This window comes from Triturus cristatus, chromosome 10, assembly GCF_964204655.1.
Source record: "Triturus cristatus chromosome 10, aTriCri1.1, whole genome shotgun sequence".
Taxonomy (NCBI): Eukaryota; Metazoa; Chordata; class Amphibia; order Caudata; family Salamandridae; genus Triturus; species Triturus cristatus.
The window spans coordinates 313,106,330-313,132,377 of record NC_140593.1 but is presented as its reverse complement, the minus strand read 5'-3'; the positions used below and the strand labels follow the sequence as shown (position 1 = coordinate 313,132,377).

Genomic DNA, 26,048 nt, shown 5'->3' with positions numbered 1-26,048 from the left:
TGTTTGTGTTGTTGATGGGGTCTGGGTAGTTTAGTTGATCTATTCCGTTTCTGTAACTTTCTTGCGACAGTGGATTGGGGATGTTACTAGGCTCTGTTGGAATGGTTGGTGGCCCTATTAATGGGAAGTGTACGATGAAGTGGTCCGTCCACATGAGTGGATTGATGTGACTGACTTTAACATTGTTGCTGGAGGAGAAGATGTGGTCCAGGGTATGTCCGATGATGTGGGTAGCACCTTGTATGTGCTGGGTGAGGCCAATGTTCTGTAGACTTTCAAGCAAGTCCGTGAAGTTGGATCCCGTGGGGTTATCGAGATGAGACCGGTTTTCCCCTATTAAAGAAGCAATGCTTCTGTTGAAGTTTATACTCCTTTAATAATCCAGTATGACAGCCTTTTCTATAAGTGTGAGGCTTAGAGGAGACAATTTTAACGCCCAGAAATCTCTCTTGGAATATGTTACGCTCATTGGAAGGGGATGAACCCGATATCGAAAACATTGTAAAACAATAGTAGTCGATCTCAAATGCCTTGCCTAGGAATTATTACAAGTTGACCAATTATTGCATGCTGAAAAAATTGTTCCAGCTACACTCAAGATCAATTAACACTCTTGTTTATAATGGGTACTGGGTAGACCTATCTACTACATATTCAGTCAAAGAAGTCTGAAGATATACATAGTCCACTTTAAGCCCAAATGATCGTTCCCTCCTTGAGTGAGTTCCTAAAAATTATGAAATGAATAAAAGTTAGAAGCTGATAAATACCAATCTAATGGCAAAGAATGCAAACGGACCGCTAGAACGAAGATAGATCTTGCTAGTTAATCAACATTAGTGTCTGTTTAAAGAGGTTTAGTTGGCTTGTGCCAACTCTATACCCATCAGTTGAGCATTCTTACTGCTGGTCTTGTGGTTGAAATTACCACATGGAACGCAGCATACGCTCTGCATATACCCCATTATATCATCTAACAAGAAGAGTATATTAAAATTCAGAATAAAATCCCCATCCACAATTAACGTAGCCAAAGGAAAACATTGACACAGTGTCAGAAAGTTCATCACAGCAGGACTTGCTACTCTGTATCTCCACATTCCTGTTAGACCTGGCACCATTGACGTGGGTCTCCCTTCCATCTTTCGCTTTTTTCTCCTCTGTGTTTGCTGGTGTTAGATGCTCTGGGCGCTGTGCCACTGCCATTCAGTGCCACAGCGCGAATGCTCCCTATTGTTAAATGATTGTCTGAATTGGTATTCCCCTAACCCTAGCTGACCCAGGGAACATGTTTGAAGAATCGCATTTGGTATACCTGAGCTCAGAATATTAGAGTGTCTTATGGTGGGGATTATTTTTATGTTCTGTGCGTGGGAGTGCCACTTTTGAGAAGTGGGTATTTTCTTGCCTAAGTCTTCCCGTGTGCTCTGCTGTTATGTGTATTGGTTGTGTTAATTATAAACAAGGGAACCCGTAAGGTAAGAAGGACCTTGGGTACGTACTTTTTTGAAAAACAATTGGTCCTTCAAACATACATTAGTGTAAGAACAATGAATATAGACCAGAATCAGTACTATATTAAGTGAAAATGTCCAGCCGGATATATAGATATAATATTTAGCCGTGATAAATGGGAATAACACAGAGCACATTTCTGTATCCTTCGACAGACAAAACATTTAGAGACAATCACAGGTATTTAGACATTTTTCAGGCGAAACAACCAAGCTTAATGCCGATCCAGATAATAGGGGCAAGCTTTTTATAAAGTAAACAGTGATGCACAACTTTTAACATATGTGTTTAACGTGCATACTGTTCTACTAGTCGACGTTTCGATCTATCACAAGATACATAGATCATCATCAGGACTAAACAATGACAAGCCTGAGAACACACTGCCGGGATTTGAAGTGCGTGGGGGAGGACGAAGGGCTGTCCGGGGTTGGGGACTGCTAGTGGTGCACCCGAGGATAGGGGCACATAAGCGAGTCGGTTCCGTTAAAAGTGAAGTGGCTCCGATAGTTAGTACATCTGGGCGGCCGTGTCGGTATTGAGCCTCTTGCCGATCACAAGGGTAGCCGATTTGTTAAGAAGATTAGGACGAGCTGAATTGCATGTATATTGGTTGTCTGGTTTTGGAGGGACAGGGCAGGCTGAGCCCGACCTGGAATGAACAGAGAGATCTGCAGTTGGAGTATGGGGCGGGTGACCCTTTGATCTTAGCAGGGCTGTGCCTGGCAACCTCCCACTGTGCGTCTGATGGCAGACCCTCTCTTCCTGAAAGGCAGGATGCCACCTCGTAAATAAAGTGCTCCAGGATGACCCCGAACTGGTACTGGCTGGGTTCAGTGACTTGTGACTTTTGAGAACAAAGACTTTTGGGGTAACATATCTGTGCTAAAACCCCTACAGGGTGTGTTACTTCTGGATGTCAAGACGAACCTCTGTCCGTGTAACTAGAGGGAAAGGACTTTGAAACTTCTATCTATCTTGCTGAAGCAACTACCCAAGGGCCTGATTTGATCTTGCCTCCTGCTGAAGTCTCAGGGACATTAGACTTCACTCATCAGTCTTCCGAATTCCCATTGAGGGGGATTCTACTCGCAGGTGAGGTTTCTGTCGAGAATTCCAGAGCCTCTGGGTCTACTGCGGGGAAAGCGGGCTGAGAATCATCGCTATCACTATTGTGGGCCGCTGCAGCTGAGCTGTTGCCGCTGAGAGCCCGCATTTGCCATTGCTACGAAAATCATCGCTATTGTGGGCCGCTGCAGCTGAGGAGCTGTGGCCGCTGAGAGCCCGCATTTGCCTCTGCTACGAAAATCATCGCTATTGTGGGCTGCTGCAGCTGAGGAGCTGTTGCTGCTGAGAGCCCGCATCTGTCTGTGCTACGAGAATCATCCCTATAGCTATTGTGGGCCGCTGCAGCTGAAGAGCTGTTGCCGCTGAGAGCCCGCATTTGCCTGTGCTACGAAAATCATCGCTATCGCTATTGTGGGCTGCTGCAGCTGAGGAGCTGTTGCCGCTGAGAGCCCGCATTTGCCGGTACTACGAAAATCATTGATATCGCTATTGTGGGCCGCTGCAGCTGAGGAGCTGTGGCCGCTGAGAGCCCGCATTTGTCTGTGCTACAAGAATCATCGCTGTCGCTATTGTGGGCCGCCGCAGCTGAGGAGCTGTGCTGCTGAATACCCACCTTTATCACCGTCTCAGGATCATCGTGAACGCATGCTGCGGACTGCCGCAGCTGGGGGCTGTGACCTCTGCGAGTCCACCTGTCATTATCGCGGCTTCCTCACGAAGCTGCGTGCCGTGCCCCCCCTTATACTCAGGTACATTGTGCATCACCGGGTCGCGTAGACCGCCGCCCTGAACTAAAGTCGTTTCACCTGCTTTTGATTGCTTTGATTGCTTTTTAAGTGACTCTATATTTACGTGTATTGTGGCTCCTTGATAGTTTCTGAGCCGTGTTTTAAGCCTATATAAAGATACCTATTTTTCGATACCTACTGGTGTGGTGTCCCTTTGTAGTGTCTTCGCTGCGTTATTGTGTATGGTCATAAATGCTTCACACACTGCCTCTGACATAGGCCTGTCTGCTCGTGCTACGTTACCACAGGGTTGAGCAGGGGTTATCAAAGGGTGTAGCCCCCTTACTCTGACTTAGGAACTGGGGCCCCTATTTGGACATTGGCGCTAGCCACTGCCAACTAGAGATCCCCATTTCTAACATTGGTGGTCAGCGGTGAGGATCAGGACTTGCATTTATGATCCACATACAATAACTGGTGTACACTACTAGTGAGTGCAGATCTAAACGCAACCACATACGTTTTTGATTTTGTTCTATTTTTGATCGTAATTGCCAGTTATTTCTACAATGGGTAAGCCAACATCCAATGCTTTGGAGGATCTCACCTTTGAGGAAGAGAGGTTAGAAACCTACACTGCCAAACAGCTAAAGTCTTTTTGCTAGCCATTCACCGTCCCTATTGCAGGTCTCTCTAGGAAGGAGGAGTATCAGAAGGCGCTAAAGGCCTGTTTGGAGGCGAGGGAGTCCCCTCAGAATGTGGGAGAGCCTGTGGATGGAGGAGAGAATGCTGGAGGGCAGCAGGAGGACAAAGTGGGTTTAGTGGGAGGTAAAGCACTTTCCAGTTCAGGTACTAGTGTGTCCTCAAAGAGCCTGTCTCCAGAAGAGATGGAGGACAGGGAGAGAGATAGGAGGCATAGTTTGGAGATGGCCAAATTAGAAGGTCAGAAGGACCTAGAGAGTAAAAAGTTGGATATTGAGATTAACAGGTTGGAATTTGAACTTGAGAAAATGAAACTGGAGTATGAGAGAGTATTGAGGGAGCTGGAGATCAAGGCTAAGAGTTTAGAGATCTCCCCCTCTGGTGGCAGCATACCTTTAGTACCTACCGAGAGTAGAGTTTATATACCTAAGGATGTCATCAAGGATTTCCATAAGAGTGAAGATATTGGGCAATGGTTTGCCGCCTATGAGATAGCAATGGTGTCCCACCGGGTCCCTGAGAAGGATTGGGAAGCGGGGTTGTGGGGACGCTTTGTGAGTGATAGGAGGGATACCCTGTTGGATCTGCCTGAAGAGAGCAGCATGGTGTAAGCCCATATGAAAGAGGCCTTGTTGACTGGATATGGTTTGACCCCAGAAATGTACAGGCAGAGATTTAGAACCTGTAAGAAATTAGAGGGTACCACTTGGGTTGAATATGTGTCTTTTTTCTTTTTTTGCAGAGCGATGGATCGCTGGGTAAAAGGTAGCAAAGTGGAAACTTTTGAGCAACTGTATGATTTTGTTTGCCTGGGTGCATTTAGCTAGTAACTGTTTTCGAGAGCTACACCAGCACCTTATTGCTAGCAAGCTAACTAATCCTAGGAAGCTTGCTGAGGAGGCGGACCGCTGAGTGAGCACCCAGGTTCGCAAGGGTCATGTGGGAGACTTCGCCAAAGGTGGGCAGGGTCCTCAGCAGAGAAGGGGGGGGGGAACAGGGGTAAACAGAGGGAGTTTCAGAGAGGGCCCCAAAGTAATGCCCAAGGGAACCAAGGAGTGGTGTCCCAGTCTCCCCCTGAGAAGAAGCCAGTGCCCCCGACGGGTAGGCCTGTTCATAGGGGGCCCCCTACTTGTTTTAAGTGTGATCAAGTGGGCCACTGGTATTATGATCCCAGTGTCCCCAGAGGGACCTCAATGCACCACCTCGTGCACCAACCCGCCAGCTTGCTAGTGTAGCCCTGGAAGGGGAGGAGATGGGTGCCCAAGAGGGGTGGGATCCCGTAGAATTGACCCTTGTCTCGCTAGGAGACTTTGAGAAGGTCCCTAACCCCACACTGCCTGATAACACTAAGAAGTACAGGCAGTGGGTGACCATCAATGGCCATAGGGTGGAGGCTCTGAGGGACACAGGAGCTAGTGTGACTGCTGTCAGCTCCCGGTTGGTGTCCCCAGAGCAGGTTGTCCCCCATGCGTTCTGCCCAGTAGTGTCAGCAGACAACTCTGAGAGCCAGTGTGAGGTGGCTCAAGTTCCCTTTGAGTGGGGTCTCAGGAACTCTTCAGATAGCTGTGAGGCCAGCCATGCCGGTAGACTGTCTGTTGGGCAACGACTTAGAGAACTCCCCGTGGGCTACGGTGGAGAGAAAATCTCACTTGGAAATGTTGGGTCTGACTGAGTGGGCGTGCGCGACCACTCGATCCATGGCAGCCAGTAAGGACGTTCAGAAGGACCTGGAGCCTGAAAGTATGGCCCAGGCCCCTGCCTTAAAGAGAAGGGGTAGGGGGCGCTGTAAACCGGCCCCTATAGTTCCCACGGTCCAGGAGGGAGCAGACCTTGAGGCGGATGCCCTGGAGCCTACAGGGGAGCAAATAGCCGAACTGGGGGACCTGCCTGAGCTGACCCATTGGCTGCAGGAAGGAGGGCCTACAAGGGAGGAATTTTGTGAACAGCAGAGAACGTGCCCTTCTCTTGAGGGACTGCGTCGGCAGGTTGATGTCCAGGTGGCAGGTGATCAGTCAGGGTCCCATCTGGTCTATTGGGAGAATAATCTCCTTTACAGCGAGCCTAAGGTTGCTGAGCCTGGGTCAGCCCGTGTGCTGGTGGTACCCCAGTGCTTCAGAGCCTTCCTACTGGGGTTGGCTCATGATGTGCCATTGGCAGGACACCTGGGGCAGACCAAGACCTTCAAGAGGCTGGTCACCTACTTTTATTGGCCCTAGATGCGCAGGAGCTCAGATGCTCACTGCAGGACATGTGAACCTTGCCAGGCAAGTGGTAAGAGTGGAAGGAAGATCAAAGCGCCACTCCAGCCATTTCCAGTTGTCAGTACCCCATTCGAGCAAGTGGGCATTGATATTGTGGGGCTCCTGGACCCCAAGACAGCCATGGGCAACAGGTTCATTCTGGTCTTGGTGGACCATGCCACCCGGTACCCTGAAGCCAACCCACTCCGGACAGTGACGGCCCCCGTGGTGGGATGTGCACTGATGGGGATTTTCTCCCGTGTGGGGTTCCCCAGATTGGTGGTGTCTGATAGGGGTACTAACTTCATTTCCAAATATATGAAGTCCCTGTGGAAGGAGTGTGGGGTAACTTATAAGTTCACCACCCCCAAGGTAACGGGCTGGTTGAGAGATTCAACCGAACCCTCAAAGGCATGATTATGGACCTGGAAGAGTCCGTGAGGTGCAAGTGGGACGTCCTCTTGCCATGCCTGTTGTTTGCTTACAATGAGGTGCCACAAAAGTCCCTAGGGTTCAGCCCCTTTGAACTGCTCTATGGTCACCCGGTACAAGAGTCTGGTCAAGGAAGGCTGGGAGCAATCTCCCAGGAAACCTCCCCAGGATATGTTTAGTTACATTCTGGCCTCCAGGAACCAGACTCGGCGTTTCAGAAAGCTTGCTGAGGCAAATCTGGAAGCCAGTCAAGAGGAGATGAAACGTTGGCACGATTAGAATGCCACTCTGGTTGAGTTTCAACCTGGTCAAAAGGTTTGGGTGATGGTCCCAGTGGAGCCCTGTGCACTCCAAGATAAGTGTACCGGACCGTTTGAGGTGGTGGAGTGCAAGAGTCCTGTTACCTACTTGGTGGACTTGCAGTCTCCCCGGAACCCTTTGCAGGTCCTGCATGTCACCCGCCTGAAGCCCCACTTTGAGAGGTCCGAAGTGGGCATGCTCCTAGCCACAGATGCTGGGATGGAGGAGGAGAGTGAGTCTCTTCCTGACCTCCTGTGTGCAAAGGAGCAAGATGGGTCAGTGGAGGGTGTGGTCCTCTCCACCACACTGACCCCTGAGCAGCAAAGTGACTGTCACCAACTGTTAGGACAATTCAGTGATCTGTTCTCCCTGGTGCTTAGTGTCACTGATTGGTGTGTCCATGAAGTGGACACTGGGGACAGTCTTCCCGTTAAGCACAAGGCTTACCGAGTAACTGACAGGGTTAGGGCATGCATTAAGGAGGAGGTTTCCAAAATGTTTGCTTTAGGGGTGATTGAGTCCTCTAGCAGCCCTTGTTCCAGCCCGGTGGTCTTGGTACGAAAAGCTGCAGCGCCGGGTGCCATCGCCGAACTTTGGTTCTGCGTGGATTACCGAGGTCTCAATTCATTCACGAAGACTGACGCGCACCCTATCCCCAGAGCTGATGAGCTCATCGATCGGCTAGGGGCTGCACGGTACCTCAGCACGTTTGATTTGACGTCTGGGTATTGGCAGATCTCCTTGACTGATGGGGCATAGGAGAGATCAGCATTCTCCACACCGGATGGGCACTAGTTCAGGGTGATGCCCTTTGGGATGAAGAATGCCCCTGCCACCTTTCAGAGGTTGGTCAACAAGGTGTTGGTTGGGCTGGAAGATTTCAGCGCCACCTACCTGGATGACATTGCAGTGTGTAGTTCATCATGAGAGGACCACTTGCGCCACCTCTGGGAAGTGTTGATGGCACTGCGAAGGGCAGGCATCACAATCAAGGCAAGTAAGTGCTAGATTGGGCAGGGTTCTGTGGTGTACTTGGGACACCAGGTTGGGAGCGGCCAGGTGGCGCCCCTACAACCCAAGATTGAAACCATCCTGGCTTGGGAACCCCCAAACACTCAGACACAGGTAAGAGCCTTTTTAGGACTCAAGGGTTATTACAGGAGGTTTGTCAAGGGGTATGGCAACATTGTTGCACCCTTGACTGAGCTGACTTCTAAGAAGCTGCCACAGATTGTGAACTGGACTGACACCTGTCAGGAAGCTTTTGACGCCCTGAAGACTACCATGTGCACAGCACCTGTCCTTCAGGTACCCAACTTTTCAAAAGAATTTGTTGTCCAGACAGACGCCTCAGAGCATGGTGTGGGGCCTGTTATGTCACAGATCAATGAGGAGGGCCTAGACCAACCGGTAGCCTTCATTAGTAGGAGGTTACTTCCCCGGGAACAGCCGTGGAGTGCAATTGAGTGTGAGGCATTTGCGGTGGTCTGGGCACTGAAGAAGCTGGGACCATACATGTTTGGGACTCACTTCCGGGTTCAGACGGACCACAGGCCCCTCAGATGGTTGATGCAGATGAGGGGTGAAAACCCAAAGCTGTTGAGGTGGTGCATTTCCCTACAGGGTATGGACTTTACGGTGGAACACCGCCCTGGTACAGAACACTCCAATGCTGATGGTCTGTCCAGATTTTTCCGCCTTAGTAATGAGAACCCCCAAGTGGGTGGGTAGTTCTCCCCACATTTCAGCTGGAGGGGACACGTGTTATGCCTGAGCTCAGAATATTAGAGTGCGTCGTTTGGTGGGGATTATTTTCATATTCTGTGCGTGGGAGTGCCACTTTTGAGAAGTGGGTATTTTCTTGCCTAAGTCTTCCCGTGTGCTCTGCTGTTATGTGTATTGGTTGTCTTGTTTTGGAGGGACAGGGCAGGCCGAGCCCGACTTGGAATGAACAGAAAGATCTGCAGTTGGAGTATGGGGAGGGGTGACCCTTTGATCTGAGCAGGGCTGTGCCTGGCAAGGTGAATGATGGCTCCACCTCCCACTGTGCGTCTGATGGCAGAGACCCTCTTCCTGAAAGGCCGGATGCCACCTCGTAAATAAAGTGCTCCAGGACAACCCCAAACTGGTTCTGGCTGGGTTCAGTGATTTGTGACTTTTGAGAACAAAGGCTTTTGGGGTTTAAATATCTGTGCTAAAACCCCTACAGGGTGTGTTACTTCTGGATGTCAAGACGAACCTCTGTCCGTGTAACTAGAGGGAAAGGACTTAGATAGAAGTTTCAATCTTGCTGAAGCAACTACCCAAGGGCCTGATTTGAGCTTGCCTCCTGCTGAAGTCTCAGGGACATTAGACTTCACCCATCAGCCTTCCGAATTCCCATTGAGGGGGATTCTACTCGCAGGTGAGGTTTCTGTCGAGAATTCCAGAGCCTCTGGGTCTACTGCGGGGAACGCGGGCTGAGAATCCTCGCTATCGCTATTGTGGGCCGCTGCAACTGAGGAGCTGTTGCCGCTGAGAGCCCGCATTTGTCTTTGGAATGAAAATCATCGCTATTGTGGGCCGCTGCAGCTGAGGAGCTGTTGCCACTGAGAGCCCACATTTGCCTGTGCTACGAAAATCATCACTATCGCTATTGTTGGCCGCTGCAGCTGAGGAGCTGTGGCCGCTGAGAGCCCGCATTTGCCGGTAGTACGAGGATCATCGCTATCGCTATTGTGGGCCGCTGCAGCTGAGGAGCTGTTGCCGCTGAGAGCCCGCATCTGTCTGTGCTACGAGAATCCTGTCTGTGCTACGAGAATCATCGCTATCGCTATTGTGGGCCGCTGCAGCTGAGGAGCTTTTGAAGCTGAGAGCCCGCATTTGTCTGTTCTACGAGAATCATCGCTGTCGCTATTGTGGGCCGCCGCAGCTGAGGAGCTGTGCCGCTGAGTGCCCGCCTTTTATCACCGTCTCAAGGTCATCGTGAACGCATGCCGCGGACTGCCGCAGCTGGGGGCTGTGACCTCTGCGAGTCCACCTGTCATTATCGCGGCTTCCTCACGAAGCTGCGTGCCATGCCCCCTTGAACTTCAGGTACATTGTGCATCAACGGGTCGCATAGACCCCGGCCCTGAACTAAAGTAGTTTCACTCGCTTTTGATTACTTTGATTGCTTTTTAAGTGACTCTATATTTACGTGTATTGTGGCTCCTTGGTCGTTTCTGAGCCGTGTTTTAAGCCTATATAAAGATACCTATTTTTGTGGTGTCCCTTTGTAGTGTCTTCGCTGCGTTATTGTGTATGGTCATAAATGCTTCACACCCTGCCTCTGAGATAGGCCTGTCTGCTTGTGCTACGTTACCACAGGGTTGAGCAGGGGTTATCAAAGGGTGTAGCCCCCTTACTCTGACTTAGGAAGAAGGGTCCCTATTTGGACATTGGCGCCAGCCACTGCCAACTAGAGATCCCCATTTCTAACAATGATAGATACACATAACAAAGTATTCTTGTCAAAAGACTGATCCTCCAGGCTGGCCAAAATGCAGCAAGAAAGTTAAGCAAATTTGATTAATACCAATATGGCAAGCCCATCTAAGGACCGACACTCATTTTCCATTTAAAAAGATTTTTAACATAGTTGATAACGTTACATTTCTAGCCTACCATTGAAGATAGTCCACTATTCTCCGTATTTCAACAGGATACATTAATATTCAATTCAGGCATGGGTACGTTCTCCAACTCATTTTATGGCAGCATCAAATGGGCGACAGTTAGTATGTTAATGTCACTCATGATGTGTAAAATGTTCAGCTATCGGCATTCTAATTAGAAAATAAATCGCTGCTACCGCTTGTTAGTTCCCTGCTACTACTAAGCATTTTAATCATTCGTAAATGTTCACGGGTATATGCCATTTGCAGTCGATGGATATTAAACTTTGTAGGCAACCAGCAAACCACTCTACATTTCCCAACTATCGTATCCTATCCTTGGTAGGAACTCTGCTCTGTATGCATCTCTTTGGTTTTTCTCAGGATCAATCCTATATAAATTACAAGGTGTAATGTCTGCATTTGAAATGTATGTGCTTAAATTGAAGATTTCTTTTAGTGAAAAGGTGTATTTTTTTCCATTATGCTTCCCCAATTTTGTTGGCATTTAAGCTCATATCGGTCTTAGGTATGTCTATAATCATCCATTCCCAATGTCTAGTTTTTCTTATAACTTTATCTTTTTTTAAATACTGCAGCATGAACATGACAAAACAATTCCCTCCTTATGCATGGTCTAGTGCCATACAACAGGCATGATAAAACATGTTCCATCCTTCTACATGTCTAACCTCCATGATACACTGAAGAATTAAACATAGCCAATGCAGTTGCATACATGCTCTTTTGTTCATGTTCAGTTCATCCCCAAAAGTTAAACTGCTGTTTGCACTTGCCAGATTCCTCAGGAGGCATCTAGGATATTCAACTAGGTCTGTTTTCTGCGGTAAGACACTTTGTTATGTCGTATCTATAACAGTTTATCTTTATCCGCAAAGAGTACAGTGACTTTGGACTAATTTTTAAATGCATCTTTCTTTGGTGACTGGCCCAAGTAAGCAACACCCACATCTCACCCATATATGTCTACGTCCCTTTACAAATTTCCCATGAATGCTGTAGGTTTGTAGACGCGCATCTGCTTTAACACAGGGAGCTCCGTATCTTATCTGCTGTTAAGTGCCCGTTCTCGCATCCTGTTCTGTTTTCTTGAAAATGTGACATATCTGTTTCATCTAACCAGATTATCTGGGTTCCAGTTTGTCCCACCTCTTCTGCAGTTGTCTATAGCACTGGTTAACAAGTGCCTTTGTCCGCCTTCATGTTTAGCAGATTTAGTCTATATCCGTATTGTAAGCCCACCAGAGGATTAACCCCAATTTTCCATTTTAACAGCTCTTTATTATCAGGTGTGATAACATTTACATTGCTAGCTTAACCAGTATTACAGGTCACTTGTGCCCCCATTTTCACCACAGGAGGCGGTATTTATATTAAATTCATGCAGTTTGATGTTTTCTGCATTCTGACTGTAACCAAATCTTGACTACCGTTCTATAGTTCACAGCTTTATTAAAAATATGAACCATTTAAGTACCTTGATTTCCTTCCTTTGTGTTGCGAGTGCTATAGTTTCCAGTACTCTGGGCAGGGTGAATGTCCTTCAATCTTCCTCAAAATCGTCCTAATCTCAGTTTATCACCGTGTGCCCTCACATAGCATGACCGTTGTCCATCATGTTACCTGAGAAAAATGAGGCAGCGCAGGTATACATTTCTCTCAGGAGTTCAATAGGTTAACTTCAGGATTTAGGGAGCACAGACTCTCGCATCCTTTCACCTAGCTGGCTAATTGCACCCACAAATGTATTCTAGTCTTAACTACCACATATTATGTGTACCACAGTTAAACTGTTGTTGATGAGGTCTTCCTCACTGCTGTACATGCTTAAGCATAGGTTGGATGCATATTCTTAGCAATCCTCATTTACTACATAAAAGTAATTAATTAATTTGTGTATTTGTAGTTTTGTGTACCATGAACCAAATGTTCAGAACAGCAGTAAACACTTCTCTAGAACTGATGTGCATACACGTATTGAATGTGATGGTAAACATCTATTAAAAGAGAGATGACGGTATAAAAAGAAACATTCAAAAGGTAATCGTTTTCTTACCACCATGGTATGCTTGCTATGAGTCCTACAGTGTTGTGACTGAAAGGACAAAAAGGGTGTGTGTCAGTGAGTCTAATTGACAACAACTCAGTAACAACATAATGCAACATCAGAGTCTTAGGTAATCTCTGATCAGTTGATCTCAGAGGAGCATCAGGTGGCTCTCATTTGGAAGAAGGGGTTGAAAGATAAGCACTTTTAGCCCTCTTGAAGGTACCATATTAAGGGATCTCCTAAAAGGGGTAGTGCAGTTCCGCAATCCGGGCCATCTCCCTGAAAAAGTAAAATTCTTGCTTTCTTGAAGGCTAGTATTTGTAGGGCGAGACAGTCTGTGCATAGTTGGGAGAGCCTTAGAGCATAATCTTATGTGTAATTTGTGACAGTTTGACTATGCTTCTCACCTCTTTGGGAGGCCAATTTAGAGAGAACAGGAATGGTTAAATGATCATTTCTTATTGGCACCAGATATAAGATGAGCAGCTGTACTAAAGCCTGCTTTTAAATGTTTGATGTGAATTTTCGAAATGCCACACTGGAATCTTAAGGGCACTGGTGCTTGCACTCGATTTTGAAATCAACCGGTGAGATTTACGACATCATCCTTAGAGGAGTCTAACTTAATAATGTGCTCCTTTCGCTCATATGTTGTTTTTCAAAAGTCAAACCTAAAGATTTTACAGTATCCAAAATCGGTTTGCAATCCAGCCGATTTGATTAATCAAAAAAGGGAACTCTAATGAAGGTTTTTTATGGTTCTAGTGACATCATGCCCAGGCAGTAACCAACACATACTTGGAGTCAACCCCACTCGTTCGAGCAGGAGAGCATTTGCCAAATTCATCCAAGTTGGTAACAAATCCAACTTGTGAAGTAAACGATTAAGAGGTGTCAATTCATTTTCTAAAATCTCATCATTGCTTAGTCCAATAAAACTAGTCATATAAGCCTTTGCAGTGGAGCTTCTTGTGGAGTGTTCAGAAGACTCTTCATCATTGCAGTCCCCTGGCTTCAACCACAGTGTCATGGTCTTAAAATAAATTCTCTTTCTCACAACAATGTTTCTCATCTTTGTACGGTTCAGACGCATACTTTAATTTCACACTCATTCACAGAATATTTGAATTCTACACTCCCTCAGCATGAACCACGAGCTGTGGGTAATATCACAGACGTTTTGTGATTCAATTGCAAAAGGAGGAGAATCTCATGGTACTAGATCTGCTCACAATATTGACTCTGATTAATTTAAACAAAATAATCTATACTTATGTAAAGAGAACATTCTAAAATATTTTTTTTGTTTATTGAAGGAGCTGGAATTGTACAAGGAAGAATTGCTGACAAAGCCAGCCATTCTTGCAGTTAATAAAATGGATCTGCCAAATGCAGAAGACAAATTGAATGAACTCATGCAGCAACTAGAGCACCCTGAAGGTAAGAACACTTTTATACGAGTAATGTAGATACCAGTGGCGTTGATTGAAAAAGTAGTACATTGATAAGGCACAAAATACAATGGTTTAAAACCATTTTATGCTGCTAAATAAAAAGAAATCGCTTTTCTTTTTTTATGCATTTGTTTTACATCACCATAATTGGATTGCTTAAGCTAGGAAGAGTTTGTTCTATGTTAAAACCTTTTTGGGGGGGAAAAGGCAGAAAAAAACACAAATCTAGCTGCTGTGGATTTTTGTAACTGGAGTACTCGGACTATGCAGCAATACTGTTCCATGTGGTATTAGGCATATGTGTACAAATACTTTGAATAAGAGCAGGTGATCATTAAATATCCAGGACATCCACAGGATGAGATATTTTCGCAGAAAGAGTTGCAGGAAAGGGAGCTGGGAGACCAATACGTTAATATTCTTGATTTTCTGACAATTAGCCTTTTGGCATGAACATTTTTTATACAGGCTATACTACCACAGAGGCCAGTGGAAGTGGCCCATTTACTAGTCCACTGGTTTTTAAAGTACTTGTGTGTGGTTGTTGAAAGAGTTGTTCAAACTTTGGAATATAGATTTATGAAAATATTTGCAGGAAATGTATCTATGTACATACTACAATAAAACCCTTCTAGGCTAGGACAAAAAACTTTGTTACTCTAGTCTAGAACATGTTAAAGTTGCTTTATTTCCGTTGACGAAAGCCGTAGCTGATAGGTGTTTTACAGGAGTTTTACCTATAACGAAGAAACGTCAAATTTGGTTGGAAACTAGAACTTTATGCCGTTTTGACTTGTGAGTTAATCCTGTCAATCACATTTTCTGATTTTAAAACCATGGGATTGACAGGATAAGGGCTGAATTTTTTGTCAGACATATTGAAATTTGTGAGTAGGTTCCTACTCGTGAATTTAGTGCGGTCAAAAGAAAATATACACCGCTGTGGGTGGCCAACCCGAAAAGTGGCAATCCCAGAGCAGTGTTCTTCAGTACACACACGTTTGGAAACTCAACACCAATCCTTGGAAAAAAAGCACCTTTTTGGTGTGCAAGCTAGTGCCGACGTGAGCTGATAAACTACCATTTTAGGTGATCGATTCGGCTGCCGTTTTGTATCTCCAATGCTTGAGATTCTGACTTGTGACTTTCAACACTTTAAAAAAACAAAAATTCAAAGCTGAAGCAAATACAAATAATTAAATAAAGGTCTGGTTTTGCTTGGAAAGCTTGAGGTAGAGTCCACAGCGTGACCAGATGCCAGCCCTGTGCTGAACCCCATTGAGGAGTGGCCTCTGCATGTTCATCACAAGGCCTGGCTGCAGCCAGGCCATGCACCATAATTCCTAACTTCCAAGCAAAGCCAGACACCTGTTATAGTGTGTATCCTTGCTTGTTTGTGGCGAACCCCCTGCTGACCACAGCTGTGTGCTGCATGGGTCGGGTGCCGCTCAGAGTCGGGCACATGGCCAGGCTCTGTTGCCTGCTCCTTACTGAGAATGACCAGAGGCATTGCACAGTGTTGCCTCGGTGGCCACAGTGGGGTTAAGTGCAGACCCTGGCAACATGACAGGCCTTGTGCCCAAACCCTGCTGCACATGGTTGAAGACCTTGCACAGCAGGGGTTGAAAACTATGAAATCATAGAACAATCAGTAAAATTCACTATGGCCAATCCCCTTTAGGTGTGAGCAACGGGGGTTGGACTGCTGTGGTGATTAGGTGCAGTTTCTGGCCCGTGGCCTGTGGCAAACCCTGCTGCTCGTGGCTGAAGGTTGAAGCCATGCAGACTAGACATGCACAGAGTTTGCATGATTTTCACTTTCATCAAGCCGATAAAGGACAGTTAAACTGTTTAGGATGTGGTTGAGAGTTGTAAGGTGTAAAGCAGGACTGCAAGATATTTTGGGCTAATGTGTAATAAAAGTCTAGCATCAATTATTACCTGTTGGAACACAGCATTTTGTTGTCTAAAAGCACAGATAAATACACTGGCAATTCCACCATAATAAACTGTAAAGATGACCTAAACTACCATAAAACAACGGTGTGAAGGCTTTATATCGTGCACTTCATTATATAAAGAAAAGCATCCCATTACAGTCCACTTGGCCTCGTTGCCTTGCACCTGGAGCACTTGCTCTGGTGATCTGATGGCCAACACCTATTCCTTCCTGAAGAAGCTAAAAGCAACAAAAGCAGTTGAAGCAAGGACTGCACACACAGTGGCCTGTGCATTGATTGCATGACAAATAAGCATTAAAAGTCGAAGAATTAACAGCTTACAGGAACGTGGTACTTATTTCGGGGATAATAAATATATAACTCAATGTAGTTCACAGAAGGTTAATTGGTAGTTCAATATATGCCAGTAGATGAGGAAAATTTAACACGCTAATGTTGGTATAACATATTGACAATAATCTAGCAGATGCCTTTAGGTGCTTGTCTTTAGGATCTTCAGTAGAAATGTGTGATTTAAACCTAAAAAATATTAGTTGCATTTATATTTTAACCACTGTTAGGAGTTGGTATTTTTGACATACTCATTGGACCCTAACGTGATCCCTTCGACATATTATGACCTAAACATGCTGCTGGTTCAAGACTGAGGGCAGGCACCTCTGAATAATCGTGCAATAGAAATAATTAGTTTGATACTTAAGGGAAGGGAAACGTTGGGTGTATTAGGAGGTTTGGTGTTGTGTAAAAAATAAATTGTTATGAGGTGAGGACAGTGTAGCTGGTGGAACTTTTGTTTCCTTACACCAATTCCTTAGCAGTATCATCGTCTGGTTTCCATCCACCACCTCTTCAAAGACACCCATATTTTATACTTTTGAACCTCCCCTAAAGTGAAAAATCTTAGATTTTTTCCGTCGTTCTTTACTGTAGGGCACTTCTCCATACTTAACTTTATTGGAACTGTAAGCTTTTACTTTTTTAGGTCTCGCCTACCAGACAGACAAAGCTGTCTGGTTGCTATCGATCTAATTTTGGCTTAGCAGACAAATTATTTTCTTTATTGTTACTCTTGTTTGCTTGCTTTTTATTTAATGGCTTCCCTACCCTCCCTTCATCTGTCAGCCCCTCCCTAGGGGCATAACCTCTTATTAGATGCCTCAAGTGCTTCCACTGTTCATGTTTAGGGAAGAACTATTTTTCTATCTTTCAGCACTCAATGAGAGTACCTGTGTTTTCTCACTCTTTCCCTTATATGTAACTTCCTCCACCAAACACCTGCTGCCCCTGCAGCCACTCCTTGACGCTCTTCCCTTGTGGGTTTCTTCTCCCCGCTTCCCAGCACTCTGTCATTCTCTTCCTCATAGGCCTCTTTGCCCATCCACCCCACACAGTTATGTTTATAGTATGTGCTTCCCCCCACCCACTATTCTATTGCTCCCTTACCCCTTCAGACTTTTTTTCTTTTGGGTTAAACATTTTGGAGTGCCCGACAGCTGTCATTTGTTGCTGGGCACTCTCTGTTATATCAGAATCGCTTCCGAGCACTTAGGACACCTTCTATTTTTTATTAATCATTGTAAGTGGTGTCCACCATCTTAGCTGAGTCAATAAAACAAATAAAATGGTGTATGTGCCAATTTGTAGGCAAGTGCTTACATAATGACACTACTCGCAACTGCGCTGTTTCAGGGTTTTTTTTCCCGATGATGTACAACATAGGTAAAACGTATTTTGCTAATCAAGTATATTTCCTTTTATTTCCATTGCAATTATTACCTATATCAAAAACGTTTTTTTTCCTTCTCACCTACATTCTGGTTTCCGTTATGTTAAATCATGATAACAGACTCTTTTCTGTTATTTTGCCTTCTTAACCGCTTTGGTGCTCATGACAAGCTGGGCTCGTCATAACCGTCACGGCCCGCCCACGCGCGGTTGATTCCCCGCCTGTGCGGGAGAATCAATCAGTGGGCGGGGTCGTGTCGAGCTCCGCTAGTCATGAGCACAGCTCCACTGTGCCTCATGACTAGCTGGGCTTGTCACGAGCACAGCGCCACCACCGCTGCCCGCCCCCTCCCCCCGCACCGCGGGAATTACCCCCGCGTGGAAGGGGTTATCCCTATTGTATTTGTTTATAAATGTGAAGTTTCTGTATTTTTGTACAATAACAATAATTATAAATCCAATAACAAACCTGTTTCTTTTTCACAGATTTTTTACACCTGCTACCAGAAGACATGATTCCAGAAACTCCAGCAGAGTTCAAATGTGTCCTTCCTATCTCTGCCTCTACTGGCCAAGGAGTGAATGAACTGAAGGTTGCTATCAGGAAATCTCTAGAAGACCAGTATGAGCTGGAGCACGAAAAGTACCAAAAGGAAAAACTTCAGAGTTTAGAAACGACTAGCACAGATCAGAATTTTAAAAGACATAAAAATTATAACTCAAGACTGGATATACAGTGACATAGATCCTTAAAGGAGGTTGTTGACATCAACGTGGAAGCTATTTTAAATACAAAATAACTTTTTTACGTGCTACCTTATTTGAAAGTGACAACTTGTTAACAGTCTAATCTGCACTTGCTTGCTGCATCATGTTCCTTATATCCCTATAAATATTTCTCATCTAAGTGTCTTGCACGCCAAGTATCTTTGGTGTTAGAGAGTCATACATTTTAACTATATGCCGAGCTTGTCCCCTGTGGTCACCGAGGACCATAAAGGTACTGAAAGGCAAGGACATTGCTTCTGTGTATGCACTATGGCGCCTTCTGTAGACTCGGCGATGTCTCCATAAATGTTTCCCAGACTGAGTCTACAGGATTGTACCACAGCCTCTAGGTAGGCGAATAGAACACACACTGATCCAATGGACACTTGTAGATGCTAACAACACAGACAAGGCAATCCTGCTTATATGAGAATTCTTGTTTGAAGAAAAACCTTGAAGTCAGAAATGAGGGCAAGAGGCATAGAAACAGTGACATGAGGAAAAGTGAACTGCGTTTTTTGTTGTAGAAAACATCAGCCATCAAACATGCAGTGAGAGGGATAAAGACTAACTGTGAAAGGATATTTATTTGATAGCCACAGCATGTACATTTGCATTTTCCATGCTGGGACCAGGAAGTGCGCCCTCCCCACCCCCCCCCCACCCGCCATTGCATAACAAAATATCCCATTGTGGATAAATATTTTCCCCTGTGCCTCGCACTTCAATTTGTAACTTAATGGTGCGAAAGTATGTATTATTATTATTCTTGTCAATGCCATTGTTTATTTTTACACCCATAGCTCGTAACAGTTATTTTTTCTGAATACCCTTTTACTAGACTTTGTACCGGTTATTGAGATTTTGTTGTTGTTGCGGAGACTGGTCTATTGCTAGACCTGCAAATATTATGATAAGCTGGAATGTCGAAGGCATGATCAACCATTTGGTGATGGGCACTGCATACCTGTAGATCATATCTGCAACGTACATTCAGCATCTGCTTAATCTCCTGGTTTACTGTGAGTTGGTTCTACATATGGCTAGCACAGCTCCAACAGCGGTTCTAGGCAAGGCATTCACCAATTTCAATGACTGCTATTTTCTGCATACTTTGAAGTCTTTTACAAAAAGTGTCCACTACAGCACCTCATAAAATCAAGATTCTCCTTAAAGGAATCGTTTTGAAATCATTAGCTCTGTTTTGTTATAATGCTTTTCTAAAGAAAAGGACATCCAAAAACCTAGAAATATTAGCATAATTTATTTTAGTAAATAAAGATTCCAAGTATAGGTCTGGATTACTTCATTAATAAAAGTGACATGAAAAACTCTCTCATAAAGCATTAAAAAAGAAAAATGTGTGAAATGGAGTGCCTTGCACCTATATAGACTGCACCTTCTAAAAGCTTGGATAACTGGCCCTGCTCCTGTGAGAAAGCACATACCACCAGTATCGCATCATGCTGTGTCATTGGTAGTTAATCCAATACTTATTTTCCAAGCACAGAGCGTAGCTATCTAAGCTTTTTTTCTTTCTTTAGATAAGTGTTTCACACTTTTACATTTTCAGTCTACTCGACGTCTTTGGAGGCTGTGTTTGTGACAGTTTTCTTACTGAAAACATTTTTTTTGCCTCTAAACTGCCTTGTCTTTTTAACAAATATACCTGCTGTCACAGAAAGGTAAAACCAGATCCATACCACCAGTATCGCATCATGCTGTGTCATTGGTAGTTAATCCAATACTTATTTTCCAAGCACAGAGCGTAGCTATCTAAGCTTTTTTTCTTTCTTTAGATAAGTGTTTCACACTTTTACATTTTCAGTCTACTCGACGTCTTTGGAGGCTGTGTTTGTGACAGTTTTCTTACTGAAAACATTTTTTTTGCCTCTAAACTGCCTTGTCTTTTTAACAAATATACCTGCTGTCACAGAAAGGTAAAACCAGATCCATACCAACGGTATATCCATTGCTTCCTGTTGCACATCTCTGAGATTAATGCTACTTCTGTCAGATGTCTCGAGTAAATCTGAGAGACCGAGAGAAGATGAGGCCCCATGGCAGAGAATACTGGATGTGCAAGGGATCTGTATCCGAAAGGTCTAGCGAGTGCGAAAAAGGTGAGCTCTTTCGCCCTTAGCTAAGTGTACCATCTCTGATCGAATTTCCAGAGAGAGATCCAAAAAGAGATGCACTGTCAATCTTCAGCTAACGAGTTGTATGTACTGAGAGTTCCAGCTGTCCCTGAATCTCTGTGGAGCTCTTGGCTACATAAATACCTCACAAGAGAAAATGGGCAATGGAGTGGGAAAAAATAGTGAATGGTCGCACTCTCAAGTATCAATTTTTTTTTTTAGGTAAATTGTAATCCGGAACAAAACTCTTTGGTGCTTGTGAGTAGAGGTGGGCGTAATATGCGTAAGGGACCTACGCGGAGAGACACGGAGATGGAACCACTCTCCGCATAGTTCCCTTGCGCATCTACCGCCCGCCCTATTAAATACATTAAAAAATACAAGTTTAAATAACCTTACCTGATCGGCGGCGGGAGCCCGCGCATGCGCATTCCTCGACAGGAATGCGCATGCGCAGGCTCCCGCGCATGCGCAGTTCTCAGAAGAAGATGCGCTGGATGAGGTTTGAAGCCCGGGGACGCCGCCGATCAGGTAAGGTTATTTAAACTTGTATTTTTTAATGTATTTAATTGGGCGGGTGGACAACTTCCGTTACGCCCTGAGTGTGCGTAGATTTGCCCTGTTTCTCCACCTATTATCGCGGAAGGCGAAAGGGCAAATCTCTGCACATTCCGTGGGCGGAACGGAGTTGTTCGCCCACCCTTACTTGTGAGTACCACCTCCTAATCTCCTGAGGTGTACTTCGTATAACCAGCTAGCGTCCTCTGGGGAAGGACGTCCTCACCTAGCACTCTTGAATAGCGATGGGCTCGCTTAAATGAAGATCGTTAATCCAATTTGTTCTGTTAAATAAATAATTTATTCATCAATTTGTAATCCTCATATGATTAGTCTCATATGTTAGAAGTATCCAAAAAATGGTTGAATGTCGATGTAGTTCACATATGATGCGGTTCCGTCTACACCCGGTTTATCGCACTCACAGGAAATTCCCCCTGACGAAGGGTTAGACCCGAAATACATCGGGGAATTCGGGATACCTGTTCAGTTGCATTTATAATGAATATGTGAACTACATCGACATTCAACCATTTTTTGGATACTTCTAACATATGAGACATATAACTTATATATATATTCACTGAAAAAACCATAGGATGTCAATTGAGATGTAATCAGTGATGTCATGAGTGATGTCACTGACCATGTCATGAGTGATGTAATATGTGACGTCATCAGCAGTGCATTGCGGGCGCGCGAGTTATAGTTAGCTGACCTAACCATAACGGGGGAATTTCAATGATTTTGTATGAGTGAAAAGTCCAGCTAACTATAACGCCCCTGAAACCTATGGTTTTTTCACTGAATTTATAAGGTTTTTTTAAATGCTAATTTCTAACTATGCCTACAGAGATAGGACATGTGAAGAAAGAAAAAAAAACGCACAGAAAGAAAAAAAAGAAATGCCGAAAGAAGCATCAGAAGTCCTCAAAGAAGAAGAAAAGTACAGGAAGAAGGATAACGTGCAGGAAGAACAAACAGAAGAACAGAAAGAAGCCTTGTTGCTAAATCATCCTGTACCCTCAACTTTTTTAGACGGATACTGGTGGTAACTGGGTCTGACTAACCAGTCCTAGAGCCAGTGCGATGTTAAAAGACACTCAGAATACAGTGAAAACACCTACATACACTACGGAACACTATGCGTTGGGGTCCCCCTGTGATTAGCATGACCTCCTCTGTAAGCCCCTAGTATATAATAGGTCAGGGGATTAAAACTGCCTCTTAAAACGCGCCACAGGGCGTGTTTGCACACGTCACCTCAGGCCCCATCCCCTCCCTTCCCCACTGTGTAAACACGCCCTGTGGCCGTTTTAAGTTGGGAGATTAAGTCCCCTTGAATCCTGAGGATCCCTAGGGTCCAACTAGACCACTAGGTACCTCCAGCAAGCGCCACAGAGCTGCGTTGTAGAGAGATGTAAAAAGGGGCACAGCCTAGACCACCTCTCTGCAACGCAGCGCAGTGGCACTTACTGGAAGCACCTGGTGAGCTAGTTGGCCCCCAGGGTCCCTCAGGATTGAAGGGGAATTATTTTCCCAACTTAAAAGGCGCCACAGGGCTTGTTTGCACACGTTAACTCAGGCCCCGTCCCCTCCCTTCACCACTGTGTTAACACGCCCTGTGGCCGTTCTAAGTTGAGAGATTAAGTCCCCTTGAATCCTAAGGGTCCCTAGGGTCAAACTAGCCCACTAGGTACCTCCAGTAAGCGCCACAGAGCTGCGTTGCATAGAGGTGTAAAAAGGGGCGTGGCCTCAGAACACCTGTCTGCAACGCAGCTCCCTGGCGCATACTGGAGAAACCTGTTGGGCTAGTTGGCCCTCAGGGACCCTCAGTATAGAAGGGGAATTAATTCCCCAACTTACAACTGGCCAGGGGGCGCGTTTGCAGAGTGCTGCAAGGAGGGGGCGTGGCCTCCGGCGCGATGCCGGTCTTTTATTTATTTTATTTTTTTTAAGAAGGAGGGCTGTGTGGCCCACCTTCTTTTTCTAATTTATTGGCCCTGGGGACCCCATCCCCCAGGGCCTGCACCCTAATTTTTTTTGTTGAAAAAAATAAATTTGGCCCTCCCAAGTCCTTAATCGGCCCCGGGGACCCCAACCCCCGGGTCATGGCCTTTTTTTTTTTTATTATTCTTTAGGAGGGGGGCTGCGTTGCCCCCCTCCTCAGGCAATTTTGGCCCCGGGGACCCCATCTCCCGGGGCTGGCCTTTGGTTGTTTTAAAATATATTTATAGAAACACCTAGGACATGCTGGACAAACCGTATGTACCTATCACCATGACGATTTGCGTGATATTCATTAAAAGGCGACTATGCATACAATGAATTCACGTGAAATGTATTTACACTGCTAGTGAAGCTCCGACGTGTCTGACGCCCTACCGTGCCTAATCACGGCGCCCCCACCGGTGGGTACTCTCCAAGTAGACACCCTTGCCTTTTATTTATACAAACATGGGTAGCTATTGACAGGCACATTTAATACACATGCACACCAAGCCATTCAAAGGGGATTTGACAAAAATTCGACCATACTATGCAAGAAACCCCCTTCATGGTTAATAAAACACACATCCACCGCCGGATGTGTAATACTTTTTAATTTACTCTCTGGAAAGGAGACGAACCTCACTTGACAGTCACAGCGTGCTCCTGACTGAGCCCAATGCTGTGTTACACCCACCAGTGCCCGCCGAGTGCCACACACCTCTGTGTTGTATTCCACCAGCTAGTGCGTATGCTATGACACTCTCTAGCCCTTGTGCACTGTAACACCTCCCCATGAATGTCATGCCACACTTGCCTTCGCACGGGTTATATTGCCCCATCTAACGTGCCTTCCTCGATGCCTGTTATAACGCACAGCGCAATGCCATACATATTACAATCTGGGATCCATATCTTTGTCACAGTGCATATGCAACGTTACACTCCCCTGCACATATTTTATTTTATATTACAACTTTAGAGACTAGTTAGGTTACACAACACTGCCCTGTGCATATTACACTCCAAGGCGCATATCGCATAGCACGCGCTAGTGCCTGTGCTATCTCGCGCTCTCCAATGAATCTGTCATTGCGCACAATGTATTGCATATTATATTTCACGCCCCGGTTCATCTTATATCACACTTTTTGGTGCATAGATTATACCTTATACTATATCTAGTTTTCATTTTCAATCGTGCTCTCAGGACTATGTTCTATATAACACTCCGTCCACCTACCCTTTTCACGGGCATTACATTTTGCGATGGGGGTGGAGGGTCAGGGGGTGTTTCTGCCAAGTGAGCCCGGAGTCACAGTCACAAACGTCCTCTTCTTCCTGAATAAAAGTGAGATTATGCTGCTTACTTGTTCATATTTTAAGTAATTCGCACAGACACACATTTTAAAAACAATAAAGTTCCTAATACCCACCTTCTCTGAACAGTTAGCTTGCTGCCACGGACTAGCCTCCTCCCTCCTGCCATGCATGGTCTGATGTGCTGCCCCTGCCCTCCATTTAGCATGATGTACCAGTCCACCCCTCCTGCCCTCCATTGCCCAATTCTATGGCCCATCATTGACATCCTGCTTAGCCTTTGTGCTTAGCTTGCTGCCCCTATTCTCCTTCCCCCTTCCCTCCGATGTCTTTGTGCATGCCCCTGCTCCATCCTTTTTGCCCACCATGTTCCATGGACCTGCCACTCCTATCTACTCTGAGTGTTCTGTTGATCTGCCACTCCCCTCCCACCTGCCTAGCATTGTCAGATGACTCTAACCTGTCCCTGCCTCCTCCACCCTGCCTGTCCACATGCCATGCCCCTATCCCCTTCCTCCTGTCCTCCATGGTCCATTTTACTGCCACACCCTTCCGCCCTCCCTGGTCTGTTGTGCTGCAACTGCTCCTCCTGCCTGCCCCGTGCGGTATGTTGTGAGGCCCCTTCCCTTGAACTCTCTTGTCTGTGCCCAGGTCCTGACCCTCCCTTCTATCCTCCATGGTCCTTTGTGCATGCCCCTGCACCGTCCTGCTTGCCCATCATAGCCATTGTGCTGCCACTAACCCTCCCGCTTGCCATGCATGGTCTTCTGTGCTGCAATGGCCCTTCCACCTTCCCTGTGTGGTAAGCCAGCTGCCCCTGACCCCCTCCTACCTTCCCTCCATGGTCTGTGTGTATGCCATCATAATCTCATTGTTGCTCCCCATGGTGTGTCTTGTTTCTAGTGTAATCCAAAAAAGGGACAAGACAAGGGGGGCTAGTTTAATGAGGTCCAGTATACAAGCCCCAAGGACTAAAGACAAGACAGGGTACAAGGTTCCTCTGGTACATAGAAGAGATTACTCAGGAGATAGGGCGAGTGTGGGAAGGTCAATCCTTCATTCAGACCCGGGAGTGGCCGGGGAGTGACTTGGGAAATTCCCTTGGTTGAACTAGAGCTCTCACACACCCAGCAAGCTGGGTGTCATGCTTCATCATATGTCAAGACGGCGCTGCAATCCTTGACGGGCACCCGAACCGGGGCTCTTTATCGGGGATCTTCTGTTCCTGCCGGTTGGTGCTTGGGGGTGAGGGGCCTGGTGTGTGTAGATGTGTGACGGAGTGAGTTTAAAACGGGTCAGTTAGTCCTTGTCAGTATTTATTCAGAAGGTAAACTACCCGATTAAAATGGTGTAGAGTGGCTGTGTACTAGAGAAGGTGTCTAGTCATGAAGCTCTACTCTAAAGATCAACATGTTTCATGCCTTGTGTGTCAGGAGGATCTAGA

The 26,048-nt window shown here is 45.8% G+C and overlaps 1 protein-coding gene across 3 annotated transcripts in view; it reads left to right on the top strand.

Moving 5' to 3' along the window:
- GTPBP10 (GTP binding protein 10) overlaps positions 1-19,933 on the top strand; it is a 148,481-nt gene extending 128,548 nt beyond the window's left edge. For all 3 annotated transcript variants that reach the window (XM_085631345.1, XM_085631344.1, XM_085631343.1), the window contains 2 exons: positions 14,008-14,131; positions 18,318-19,933. In XM_085631345.1, the coding sequence (XP_085487471.1) occupies positions 14,008-14,131; positions 18,318-18,571 (378 nt within the window). In that variant the 3' untranslated portion in view covers positions 18,572-19,933. The remainder of the gene's footprint in view (positions 1-14,007; positions 14,132-18,317) is intronic.
- Positions 19,934-26,048: the final 6,115 nt, after the last annotated feature.